The 12,968-nt window shown below is 34.8% G+C and overlaps 1 protein-coding gene across 1 annotated transcript; it reads left to right on the forward strand.

Moving 5' to 3' along the window:
* The first annotated feature begins 20 nt into the window (after nucleotides 1-20).
* On the forward strand, nucleotides 21-710 carry LOC123270643. Its single transcript, XM_044736776.1, has one exon. It carries the CDS (start codon nucleotides 21-23, stop codon nucleotides 426-428), a length of 408 nt encoding a protein of 135 aa, XP_044592711.1. The 3' UTR covers nucleotides 429-710.
* Nucleotides 711-12,968: the final 12,258 nt, after the last annotated feature.

Below are 12,968 nucleotides of genomic sequence, written 5' to 3' on the forward strand. Positions count from 1 at the left end.
CTCCACCAGCGCTCCTCCCGATGACTACCGCAGTCATTGAGTCTGGAATCCAGGTGGTGGTCCAGTCGCCAGCTCCGACCATGCCTGAGGAGCAGCAGCCCGAGCTCGAGCAGATCCAGGAGGTTAAGGACATTTCTCTGGACCTTGAGCGCGATCAAGAGAACAATAATCTTTCAGTTAACAGTTATCAGCAGGAACAGGAACAGGACAGTGGGGGTAAGATCGAACCGCAGATCAATCTCATCAGTGATAGTATACAGGACAACTACCAGGACTTGATGACGTCGACAATGATCCTCACCAGGCAGGAAAACTTCATTGAAGATGACGGAAATCTTGATAGAACGACTGGACTCTACATAAGATTGGTTATCAAGCAAGATGGACGGCCGGATCTTGTTTGGCTTTATAAAACTCACAAGTTTTGAATTTTTTTTCGGTTTTATTAACTGATAGTAGGATTTGTTGATTTTTGATAAGATTTATCACTTGTTATTAAATCACGTTACTGATACGAAAAGGGTGTATCTCAAAATAGACATCCTTTTGGCTTTGCAAAACCAAAAGGGCGGATAAAAAAAATTTTTTGTTTCCAATGAACTTGAGAATGTATAAAAATAAAAATCTGGCTGAATAACATAAAATAGAATCTATTTTATGTTATGTTTCGACGTTCTAATTAGCAAATTGTCTAACTCCATTTTAAAGAATCTTCCATTTGTATGAAAAAACAATTAATTCAAAATTTAATACCTCTTTAAAAAACCATTTAATATCATTAATATCTAATAAAGGTATAATATTTTGATTTTGATCATTCAAATAATTTATAATTGGACTATTGCTGTATCAAAATGTTCAAAAATCATCCTCTAAAAAATAAGGGGTTGGACCAATTGCTAATTAGACCGTCCGTAATTGAGATATTTATGTCATAAGGCCGTAAAGTAGCGGTTTTCTGACAGCGACGATATTTCGACATGAGCTTAAGCTTTGTGGCAGGAAGGTTCCAAACGGGCGCAATTTTAACATTGTTACGTCCTGGGACGACACAAGCGTAATCGACTGCTTGTTTTTGCGGTCAGACAACTAAATGCCTTTACCCTGGGAGTGGCAGTCACACTTATTGACAGATCTCTTTGATTTAGAAACTTATTGACTAATTAACGCTAAAGGGATGACCATCAGAACCGGTTGGAAAAAGGAAAGGAGGAGAAAGTGAAATATTAAAGAAAGAAATTAATAATTTACTTACGATTTAAGTAATATTAAATAGGTGTTTTATTTATAACTGGTACACTCAGGATGTTGTTACAGAACACTTTTCTATTGGGTTGTTACGATTAGAATTGGTCAGTGAACAATTGCGTCACGTTGGATTTTAGGTCGTCTTTGTTGTTGAAGGTGATGTCGCAGCGAACTTGGCGTTGATTCGTCTAGAGGGTGGAGATGTTGAAACTGGAGGGTCCTCCGAAGTTGAATGCACGAAACACTAAGTTGATTATTAACCTCGATGCTCGGGTTGATGAGTGATGGAGTTTAATTCGATATTAACACTGTTGTTTTTAATTTTGATTTTCGAAATCGATGCTTGATTTCGGTGGAAATAAGTAGATGTTGATTAGAAATTGAAATTTGGTTGATTGGAATCTTATTCAAGACAAAAGAGTTCCCGAAATTGAATTTTTACTGTGTACTGCACTACACTCGCTGAGAGCTTCCTCGTAGTTTAAAAGTTCCCGACGCACTGACTGGTGGCAGTCCGATGCACTTGCATTTTTATAACACTGCAAAGGGATGGACTTGATGGTAGTGTGTTCCCCAGGTTACATACTTTAGACTGGTGTAGAGGTACCACCCCTGCGAATTCTAAGAATTCTGTAGTTGTGTCCGTCTTGTTCGTGGAAGACCTTTAACACAATAGGTCTGTTGGACATTCGCACCGTTAATACACACTGAATGACGGAAATTGATTGGTCAATCCTCATTAGGGTGGTAAACTCAACGTTTGCGTTCTTCTTTTTTCTGGAGTCCTGATCCCGCGCATGTGAATACCTGGTGACATGTCGCACCCTCAACCTTAGAGTGAAGCTTCTTCCTTTGTTTTCTGTTCTCCTATACTTGTCAGTCACACAAATGTCATTTCGACCTGTGTCCATTCCTTTTTCGGCACTTCTTTAATCAATACCAAGTCCTCTTCTTCTTTTACTTTCTTAAATCCTGATCCTTTTAATCCAATTGTCTTGCAGTAGGAATATTTTTAATTACTTATTAAATTCACCAAAATTTCCAACCGTAACAACATCCGAGGCGAAGCCGAGGACGGAAATTTACGATTGTTTTAGATTATTCGCGTCACAAACATTAAAGCAAACATAGAAAAAAAGTCGTCAAAATCGTCACTGAACGGCCTAATGACATAATAGTATATTGTGCAACAAGTGCGACAACGTCGCACGAGTTGCACATACTATTTTGTATTACAAATGCAGTGATGTATGTGGGTACAAAATTGGGGTCCAGGGGCGAAGCCCCGGCAGGGTCCAGGGGCAAAGCCCCGACGGGGGGTTGAGGAGGGGGGGGGGCGAAGCCCCCCCAGTCCCTAAAAACAAATAAAAAGTTACAAAAAAAGAAATAAATATAAATTAGATAATAAATGCAAAGTAATTAATATTAATTAACAAAAAATAAATTTACACACTGAATGTTACGTTCTGGGACGACACAAATGTAATCAACTGCTTGTTTTTACGGTCAGACAACTAAACGCCTTTACCCTGGGAGTGGCAGTCACACTTATTGACAGATCTCGTTGATTCAGAAACTTATTGACTAATTAACACTAAGGGATGACCATCAGAACCGGTTGGAAAAAGGAAAAGAGGAGAAAATGAAATATTAAAGAAAGAAATTAAATATTTAATTACGATTTGAATAATATTAAATAGGTGTTTTATTTATAACTGGTACACTCAGGATGTTGTTACGGAACACTTCTCTACTGGGTTGTTACGATTGGAATTGGTCAATGAGTAATTGCGTCAAGTTGGATTTTAGGTCGTCTTCGTTGTTGAAGGTGATGTCGCAACGAACTTGGCGTTGATTCGTCCAGAGGTTGAAGATGTTGAAACTGGAGAGTGGAGGTGTTGAAACTGGAAGGTCCTCCGATGTTGAGTGCGCGAAACACTAAGTTGATTGTCAACTTCAATGCTGGAGTTGGTGAGTGATAGAGTCTAATTCGATATTAACTCTGTTGTATTTAATTTTAATTTTCGAAATCGATGCTTGATTTCAGTAGAAATAAATAGATGTTGATTAGAAATTGAAATTTAGTTGATTGGAATCTTATTCAAGACAAAAGAGTTCCCGAAATTGTGCTGTACTACACTTTGTTGAGAGCTTTCTCGTAGTTTAAAAGTTCTTGACACACTGGCACTGGCAGTCCGATGCTTGCTTTTAATAATACTGCTAAGGGATGGATTTTGTTCTAGAATGTTCCTCAGGTGACACACTTTAGAATGGTGTAGGGGTACCATTCCTGTAAATTCTAGGAATTCTGTAATTGTGTTCTTGTTCGTGGGAGACCTTTAACGCAATAGGTCCGTTGGACATTCGCATAGTTAATGTTTTTGTTCTTCTTTTCCTGGAGTCCTGATCTCACGCGTACGAATACGGGGTGATATGTCGCACCCTTAACTTTAGCGTGAAGCTCCCTACTTTGTTTTCTGTCCTCCTGTTCTCGTCAGTCGCTCAAACGTTGTTTCGACCTGTGTTTATTTATTTTCCGGCGCTCCTTTAATCGATATCAACACCTCTTCTTCTTTTATTTTCTTAAATCCTGATTCCTCTATTCTAATTGTCTTGCAGTAGGAATATTTTGTATTACTCATTAAATTGACCAAAATTTCCACTCGTAACACACCTCCCTACTTTAAAACGAGAGTTAGGGCTTTCATAGCCATGACGCGAGTTTCGGTAACAACATCGATTTTTCCAGATACAATATTTAGGTACATTAGTGCTTTCACATCTAGAAAAAATTGAATTGTTTATATAAGAATAATTAAATTTATTAGTGCTTTCACATCTAGTAAAAATTGAGTTTCAATACTTTCAGATATAGGCGCTTAATATAGAATTTCTTGAGCTTATTTTTCGTTACAATGTTTTATAATTTGTATTACATTCTTAGGCACTTCGATTAATGAGGCACATTTATTTGGAAGTACTACAAACTGAGAATTTCCCATTTTAAATTAACTAATTACATTATTCATGGCAACATTTAATTTGTGGAATGGGATATTTTTTGTTTGTCAGAGTAATTATTGTAAAGTTTTAGAGCAAATTTATTAATACTAATTTTTGGCTTGTTCAAAAAATATTTTTATTTTTATTAAGTTTGCTTGTTTGAGGTAACATTTATCAAGTTTGGAAGATCGTTAAAAATACCTATTAGGCACTTAAGATTACATTTAGATAAGAATTTAATATATGAGTATAAAATTTGTTTGATAAAAAAAAGGAAAACTTATAATTAATGAAAATGTTATTATTGTTATCTTGTTTGAATACTTTTTTTTTTTCTCTCTTTTTTTTTATTACTGATTTGGAAGACTGACGTGCTGTCTCTTAAATTTTCCGAGGCCTACTACTTTTTATAATTAATTTTCTTTTAGTTATTTTACTAACAAACGTTATAAAATATTTTTAATATAAAATAGATGTTTATCAGTCGGCTCCAAAAATAATGTTTAATCGTAATTACATTTAATGATTCCACCATATGGTATCATTTCAATTAATGACACTATATGAAATTTCAATAGAGTTCTGTAAGTCTGTAACATCTATTTTATTTATTAATATATATATATTTATTATTTTTATAATAAAAATTTCTTTAAATTTTGCATCTTATTTTAATTGTGCGTTTCACGTCTACATAAGTGCTATGGGTTAAAAATCCATATCGATTTATCCGTGGACCTTGCTTAAAATTTGGAAGTTAATGATTTTCCTTGTTTCAAAGGGAGGTGAAGGAGAAAGAAGTAAAGGTAAAGGAGAAAATAAGGATTTATTTGATTGGGGGTATCGGTTTATAGTTGAATTATTTTTATTCTGGAAAGTAGTATGTCCCCCCCCCCCTCTTTTGTGTTGTTTTTTTTTATATTGCGTAGAATCCTATGCAATTCCACTGTATCTTTTCGGTACTAAAATATATTAACTCCGCCGTTTCCTTGAGAATAAGTTTCAAATTTGTTATGAGAACTAACAATAAGTAATATCTGTTACTATCAGCAGGGTCACTGTACCTTTTGAAAACTATGGCATTTAGGAAATGTGTGGTTCGTACCGTATAAATTTTTTTTATTCTTTCGTTTAAGGTTAAATAAATTCGAGATTCATTTAATCCATTTCGTAAAATCGAACAGTCTGATACCCATCCATTCAATACTTCACGCGTATAATGTATTGCTACTAATTTTTCGTAGGACGTATATATTGATTTATCGGTGATATCTGGAGCAACACCATTTATGCGTATCCCATGGGGTTCTAGTTCTATATCGACCAGTGCAAACCGTTTTAAAGTGTCAAATTTATCGCGAAAAACATAATCGGTTGCTGGTAATGTGTGTCGGTAATAGTTGATCGATTCGCGACTTATTTTATCACATCTAATATTATTTAGATTCTGCATAGTCCAAATTTCGATACAAGGTTTAACATAAGTTAATATATATATAGGTGTTATTCCTAACTGTCTATAGAGATAGAGAGCATTTTGTATTTGACTATATAACGTTACTTGGGTAAATGTTAAAGCGGTTTGGAGACGTCCGTCGGGTATCATTTCTACAAGTCTATTTGCCATTGCAATACTCATCTTATTTTGCTGCATGAGTCTTACAACCAAATCGATGGTACTCCTATAATTTTGTAGTAATGACGCCACGGTTAAGTAACACTGATCCTCTGGAAGCTGTAAACATTGAGACTCCAATAGAGATCTTTGTATAGTTAAATATTCTATTTTTTGTATGCTAGTTTGAGATGAATTCCTGGATGTGTCGTTCTCCGTCACCTGGTGAATTATTCCATATGGCTGATAACGTTGACTTGGTTTGGTTTCTGTGAATATATGAGCGTGAATAAGGATAATAATAACAATAAGGGTAGTAATAACAAGTATAGCCTATCTAGAGTTTCAAGATTAAAAGGTGGTGCGTTCTTCTTACTTCAATAGTGCAATTTATATTTTCTGACTCTATAATTATTTTCGTTAAATTTTATCAAATCTTCATTGGAAAAATAAGTGATAATTTGTTCTATCATTAAATCAGGTATTTTGTGTTCTGCTAATATTTGGACAATGGTAACTAATCCATCACTTTCTAATAATTTTCGTCTCTGTTCTACTTGTTGTACTCGAGCTAGTATTAAAGGCGCGTATTTTCGATAGGGTGTAATGTATTGTTCCCTTTTTAATTTTCTTAAAATTACTCTGGTTTTATTGGTATCCATTAATTTTTGACGTAGCATCGTTAAGAGTTGGTAGCGGCTAAATTTCCCGATAAAAGAATTTTGTAATTTGCACAACTCTGTTTCACATCCTTGTGCATAGTTTTGCATAATCTTTGGATGTATCCGAGTACTGGCGATATCGTAGAAATTATTTAACACGGGCAATCCAGTTACCTGCATTTTAATTAAATGTTGGACTAAATAATCAAGAGTATCGCGCTCCAAAACAATATTTAAACGTCCCGATTGGTCTTCCTTCGTTCGAATAAAATTTCCTGGCATATCTTCATATGATTCCGGATGTAATACAAAATCTAATACTGTGCGACCTTGAGAACTTTGTATATTAATATCTGCCTCTAACTGTATCAAAGTGCGTGTCGTTGATGCGAAACCTTGATGCGAACTTATGTGTATAGCTGTTAAATTATAAGGTTGTATTACTTCATTTACATCTATTCCATTTTTAATTAATAGCCTAATAATCTGACATCGTCCCCACATATGGTCCATTTCGTCGTGACTATTCTTAATTTCAGTTTGTAACCCGTAATATACTACCGTGTGTAGCAACGTGTGTCCATCTGACTCCTTAAAGAATACGTCTGCCCCGTATCGGATCAGGTATTTTACAATACAATATCGATTCATTTTAACAGCGTAGAATAAAGCTGATTTCCCATTTTTGTCTAATTGGTTTATATCCGCCCCCTTTTTTAACGTAATGTCTACCGTCTCTAGTTGATTAACTAAAACTGCTTTGATTAACGCAGTCCTCCCTTGTCTATCATATTGATTTATACATAAACCATAAGCTCTCAAGAGTATACATATTTTAAAAAATATCGCGTCGCGAGGGCACGTATTTATTTTTGACTGTAGAGTGGAAAATCCAGTGGTATATTTTGAGCGACGTAAAATGATATGTGTACGAGGCTTAGCTCCTCTTTTCAATAATTGATGGGTTAAATATAAATTCTGTGCTTGAATTGCGCAATCTAATGGTGATAGTATGTCGCTTTCTACGTTAAGGTCTATTTCTAATTGCAAAAGGTAATTTATTATTGATTCTTTTTGACTAAATATTGCTATGCTTAATAATTCTGAAATTTTCTTTGTTGGAATGTACCTCACGATTAGTTTGATTTCGTTTAATTCTCCTTCCCTGCACATAAATAAGGCGTATTTTATTAATGTAATTTCTGCTATGGAGTGCTGATCAAAGAAACTAATTAAAGGAAGTATGGTAATATTTATTTTGGGACTAAACTCCAGAATCCGGTCAAATTCAGCCAAAAGTTGTTGTCTCTGATACTCTCGAATGAATAATGTACTTAATAACCCGAAAACAGTGTAAGCTCTGTTATATTTTTGTATGGTCGTTTTTCCTTTCTGCTTCCTACTCGTTACTCCGGCTAACGTTGATAATGTTTTCCGATACCAATTAATTATAGTAGTTGCAGTGAAGAGGAAAAATGATGAAAATTTTGGAAAGTTACCTGAATAATTTTGACCTTCGCCCGAGGTACTGGGCTCGTTTCGGTTCTCCATTTATCTCCTGTGAACCAATAAAATTGCGAGGATGGTTTATTGTTAGGGAAAGTTTTGTGTGAGGTTAATAGGTTGAAAGTTAAGAGTGAAAATAGTTAATAGGTCGCATAATGGGGTGTTTGTTTGTATAGTAATAAGTAAGAATTTTGACGGTGGTAGTAAACCAAGTCTGAGGTAAAATATTGTTAATATTTAATATATTTGAAGACAGTTACCTTATAACTCCCTTTCTTTTTATACTTTACTAATACCAGTATCATTCCGGTGATAGGTGAAGTATGGTTGAGCGACTTCTGTCTCTAATTTGGGATATATCATTTGATCGTTTGGCATTTCTTCACTAATTTCTTCGTTTGGTGGAGCAACATCATTTACCGTAGGGTTGGCTAAATGAATAAGTAATTGTGTGACGGAACTCCATACAGCTCCTATTAAATGTACTGACCATCCGTACAAACTATGCAACGTATATCCATGTATTATGGTATCTATTAACAACTTTATTAAGCGTATAATCATTAGAAATCCAATAAACCCGGCACTAGCGGTGCCAAAAGTTAGATAGGAATACCAAATTTTATCCCACGTATTCTCGGCAATAATTTTAAGTGTATTTTCATCTAATAATTTCGAAATACTTAAAGGGTTTCGTCCAGATATTGTTTGTCCTACACAGTAAAAAATTTTTCGTCATTGTGTAAAGTGTAAAAATGTTTGTGTAAAATTTAACATTTTAGTGTGTAGAATTTAACATTTTAGTATGTTGATTCAACACAAATTGTGTAAGAAAAAGTCATCAACACAAATTTTTGTGTTAAATTTGACGAAAAATTTTTTACTGTGTACTACCGATTTTGCTAAAGTGTCGATTACTGCAGGTTTATTTGCGGTAAACATTAAATTCTCGGTAAAACGTTCTAAATCTGTTAGTTTATAAATTTCTCCTGTCGCGAGAGATCCCGGTTTAACGTATTTCCATGTGAATTTCATTGAAGGCTGTATTTTTGATGGTTTTAATAATTCGACTGGTTCCGGCCGTAATTCGTACCAAAAGGTATTAATTTCGAACATCATCGGAGTTAGGGGGTTACATTCGGTGGGAGTACCTATATTTGTAATAATATGAGTCCGCGGGGTTAAAAATAGTGGTTTATTGGTTACATTTATTGGTAATTGTAAACAACACTCGCTGGTTTTTCGTAATTCTACTTCGATAGGGATACATTGCAACACATGAACAACCTCCCCGGCTACTATTGCCATGTATCCAGGACTTTTCATTAAATGGAACGCAAACTCATCCGGAGCTTGAGTAGCTAAAATAAGTGAGTTTCGTAAAACTTTCATTTCTAATTCGCACTTTTGAAATAAAACATCCCTGTAAACGTTTTTAGTTGTTGGTAAAAATGATGACTTAGATACACGAATTTGGCGTTTATATAAGAGAATAAATCAATATTACTTGTAATTATGGGGTGACTCTTAACTACGTACGAGCGGCCTACTTGTTGTTCATTTATAAATAACTTAGGATGCTCTGTTTTAATAATCTGATAACTACAAACTATTTCTAATCCTTGTTGTATTAGGGCAAAAGTGGTGTCTTTAGTTGCTACAGTGTAAACAATATCTCCGTCGCCGTTTTCATTAGTGATTTTTGTGGCTGGTCCTTCGTATAGTACGTCGTAGGCCTCAAATTCACACAAAGTCATGGCTAATGGGGTCCAATAAGTGTAACCCCTCACGGGATCCAGACATTGTCCGTCTGTCGCTTTACAAGTAGTTCCCGTGCTTAAATGAATTTTATTATTATCTAAGTCAACAGTGGCTTCAAAGTCATAAACGTCAATAGTTACGTGTCCTGTTACAATTACGTGTGACCAAGTTCCGTATGGGTCCGAATACGTAGTAACTTCACAATCTCCTCCAGTCGTTAATTGCCCAGCTATTGTGATTGGTTTCTGTATAGTTGAGTTAGGTAATAGTTCTGTAATTAACATACCTGAAAATAAATTAATAGTCCCCGTATTATGAATTCTCTCGCAATCGTCCCGACTAGTATAATGGATATACTGAACAAATCCTCCTTCGACGGATGATACATATGATCTCCAACCACAGTATTGTACTAACCGTTCAATTTTGATTTTACATTGAATTACGTGAGCAGCCCGATACCGGCTTAACTGTAAAAGCTGGATATTTATTCTTTCCTCTACGACCCCGGCAGTAGGTATTGTGCATTTTCCTACAGTTAATAAGGATAATGTCGTGAGATTGGGCTTTGGAGAGGTGCAATCGTAACCGATCATTCCAAACCCTGGTTTAAACAAAAGGATTAATGTCAGTATAGTAAGGATGTCTCGACAGATTTTACGCATAGACTTTTTGGTTTTCTTCATGGAGGTTCTTGTAGAGGTCAGATTTTCCTTTTTCTGTACGGTTAACTCTTCATCTACCGAATTATGTTGCTGTGTAATTTTGATTTCATTAATTTCCTCATAGTTTTTGGAAATTGCTTGTCGGGTTACGGTGTCGCATGTATGTTTTTTTATAGTAGACATTTCCATGTAAATATGTTCATTTTCATATATATGAGGTGTTGGTTGTATTTCCGGCATCTTTATTCGAATTAAATTTCTTCTTATACATTGCAGATACCAGGATTTTAGTTGTATGGCTCTGTTCAGCGCACAGGAAAATTTTCCCCTTTTTTCGATCCCATGAAAAAAACATACTTCCTTGTTTTGGGCTAACAAATTCCAAAATGGTATTTTATCATTGAGGCTTCCTATTTTCGTGCTAGGATTTTTTACTTCTTCTAAATATCGCTGGCTTAACCAACCATGAGTGTATACGAGGTTGGTGATTGCTAGTAGTGCTCGTAGTCTATTTTCAGTATCTTATAGTGAAACTCCTGGTTTTTCCCAGTTTAAACCATGGGTCAATTCAACTATTTGATAGTGTTGTTGAGTTGAGGCCTCAAGACTTGAAAAAGGGATTGGTGGCGATACAATCCAATGTTCTATGACCTTGTCATCTTTTGTTGTTACACAAGCTACCTCTTTTGGAAGAATCCGTCCACTGGGGTGTGAATATCCCTGTATATATATATAATTAGAGGTTCTTTTTGATTATACGTGTTTGCTTCCGCCATTTGATTTCTTTATTGGACAATACTACTATTGCAGCCTTAAATTCTAATAGTGACGCCATGTTAGGAGGACCCCGTAATCTAAATTCTGAATAATTAAAATAACCTTCTCTGACTACTGTAATGATAAGTTCGATGAATTGATCATCTATTCCTAGTGGCCTCTTTGGATCGTAGTGATTTCCACCTCGATTCATCTTGATTTATATTCCCTTTATTGGTGTCGACTTCGGTACTTGATGCGCCAGCTATTACTAATCCGTAAACAAATACCTTATGGGTTATAAAGTAATATCACGTTGCTCTGTAAAATTTTTTCAATACTTATTAGTGTGAAGCATAAAATAATTCGTTTGATAGAGTAGATGAATAAGTATGATTATGGATATATATTTTAATTTCAATCTTTTCTTTTATACTTCTTGAGGCATTTTGGAGGGAAATCAGGTGGTGGTAGAGATAATTTCTTATTAGTAATAATTCTAAAAATAGGATCGACAAGGCTTTAGGTTATTCCTTTGGGTTGGTCGGAGGGATACCTATCGGTTTTCTAAGAATTGGAAAATGTATTAGAAATTAAATTTCTTCGGGCATGCCTTTAAAAGTTAAAGTTTTTCGGATATTACGCATTTCTATTTCGAGAGGTTTCGACTCGCTCTTAGAATTATTAGGAGAAGTGCTTACCGATATATTGCTAGATGGAACATCATAGATGTGTGCATCAGGCTCTGTTAAAGTAACTTCGGTTTGGTTAGACAATTCAATTGGGGCGCTTTCAGCTATTTTCTTGAAATTAAAGCACAAAATATAAATAATAATAATAAAAATAATTAAAAATATACCCAAAATAAGGTAGAATGTGCCACGATTTGGGTGGTTATGAATTGACACATTTTGAGTTTGAGATGGGACGTCATTTAGAGTAAAATCATATGATAATTGATTAAGAATATAAGGAATGTTATTTGTTGCTTTAAATTCTATCTCGCAGATGTTAGGTAGAATCTGAATTAAATCTAACTCGTAAGTTGATTGTGTTGTATAAACCCCGGTTTTACTAGAAAATCCCATTAACTTAATATCGTTAACTGTTAATGAGTGAGAAGAATCGATTAATGTGAGGGTTCCTGAATGGGAAATATTTATTTTATCTACTATTTTATTAAGAGTAGTTTCTTGTAATTCAAGATTTGAAACAGAGTATAACCATCCGGTTGCTTTTTTCAATGGTTTCCAATACGGTTTAAAATCTTGATTTACCCTGATAATACACCGAGGGGGAAATTTGTCTTGTACTTGGGTAGACAATAGATCTATCTCACAAATGGGGTCAGTGGTATTTTCAAAGAATATAAAATTCGGCTTGCATACTAAGTAGTCCTTAAAATTGTAACAATGTTTTAATTCATCACGGGTTATTGGAGAATACCATTTAGAAGACATTAATAAATAATCGGAACTAGGTTGTACGTAAGCAGACATTGTTTTGTTTTTGCATTTTTGTGGGACTGGATAAGGGTGAGCTTTCAACAAGCTAAATTGAACAGAGTCTAAAAGAGGAACTTTTATAGTGAAGAACAAGAAATTCTTAAAAAGGTTAAGTTTAATTCCGACTTTTCCTAAATAAACATCTTCTGGATCAATTATAAGGTTACAACTGGTGCAAATTGTTTGGAATTCTTTTAGGGCTTGTGAAAGTATTTGAGGACTAAGAACTCGAGGACTCAATTTCCCC

The sequence above is a fragment of the Cotesia glomerata genome, linkage group LG8, assembly GCF_020080835.1.
Source record: "Cotesia glomerata isolate CgM1 linkage group LG8, MPM_Cglom_v2.3, whole genome shotgun sequence".
Classification (NCBI taxonomy): Eukaryota; Metazoa; Arthropoda; class Insecta; order Hymenoptera; family Braconidae; genus Cotesia; species Cotesia glomerata.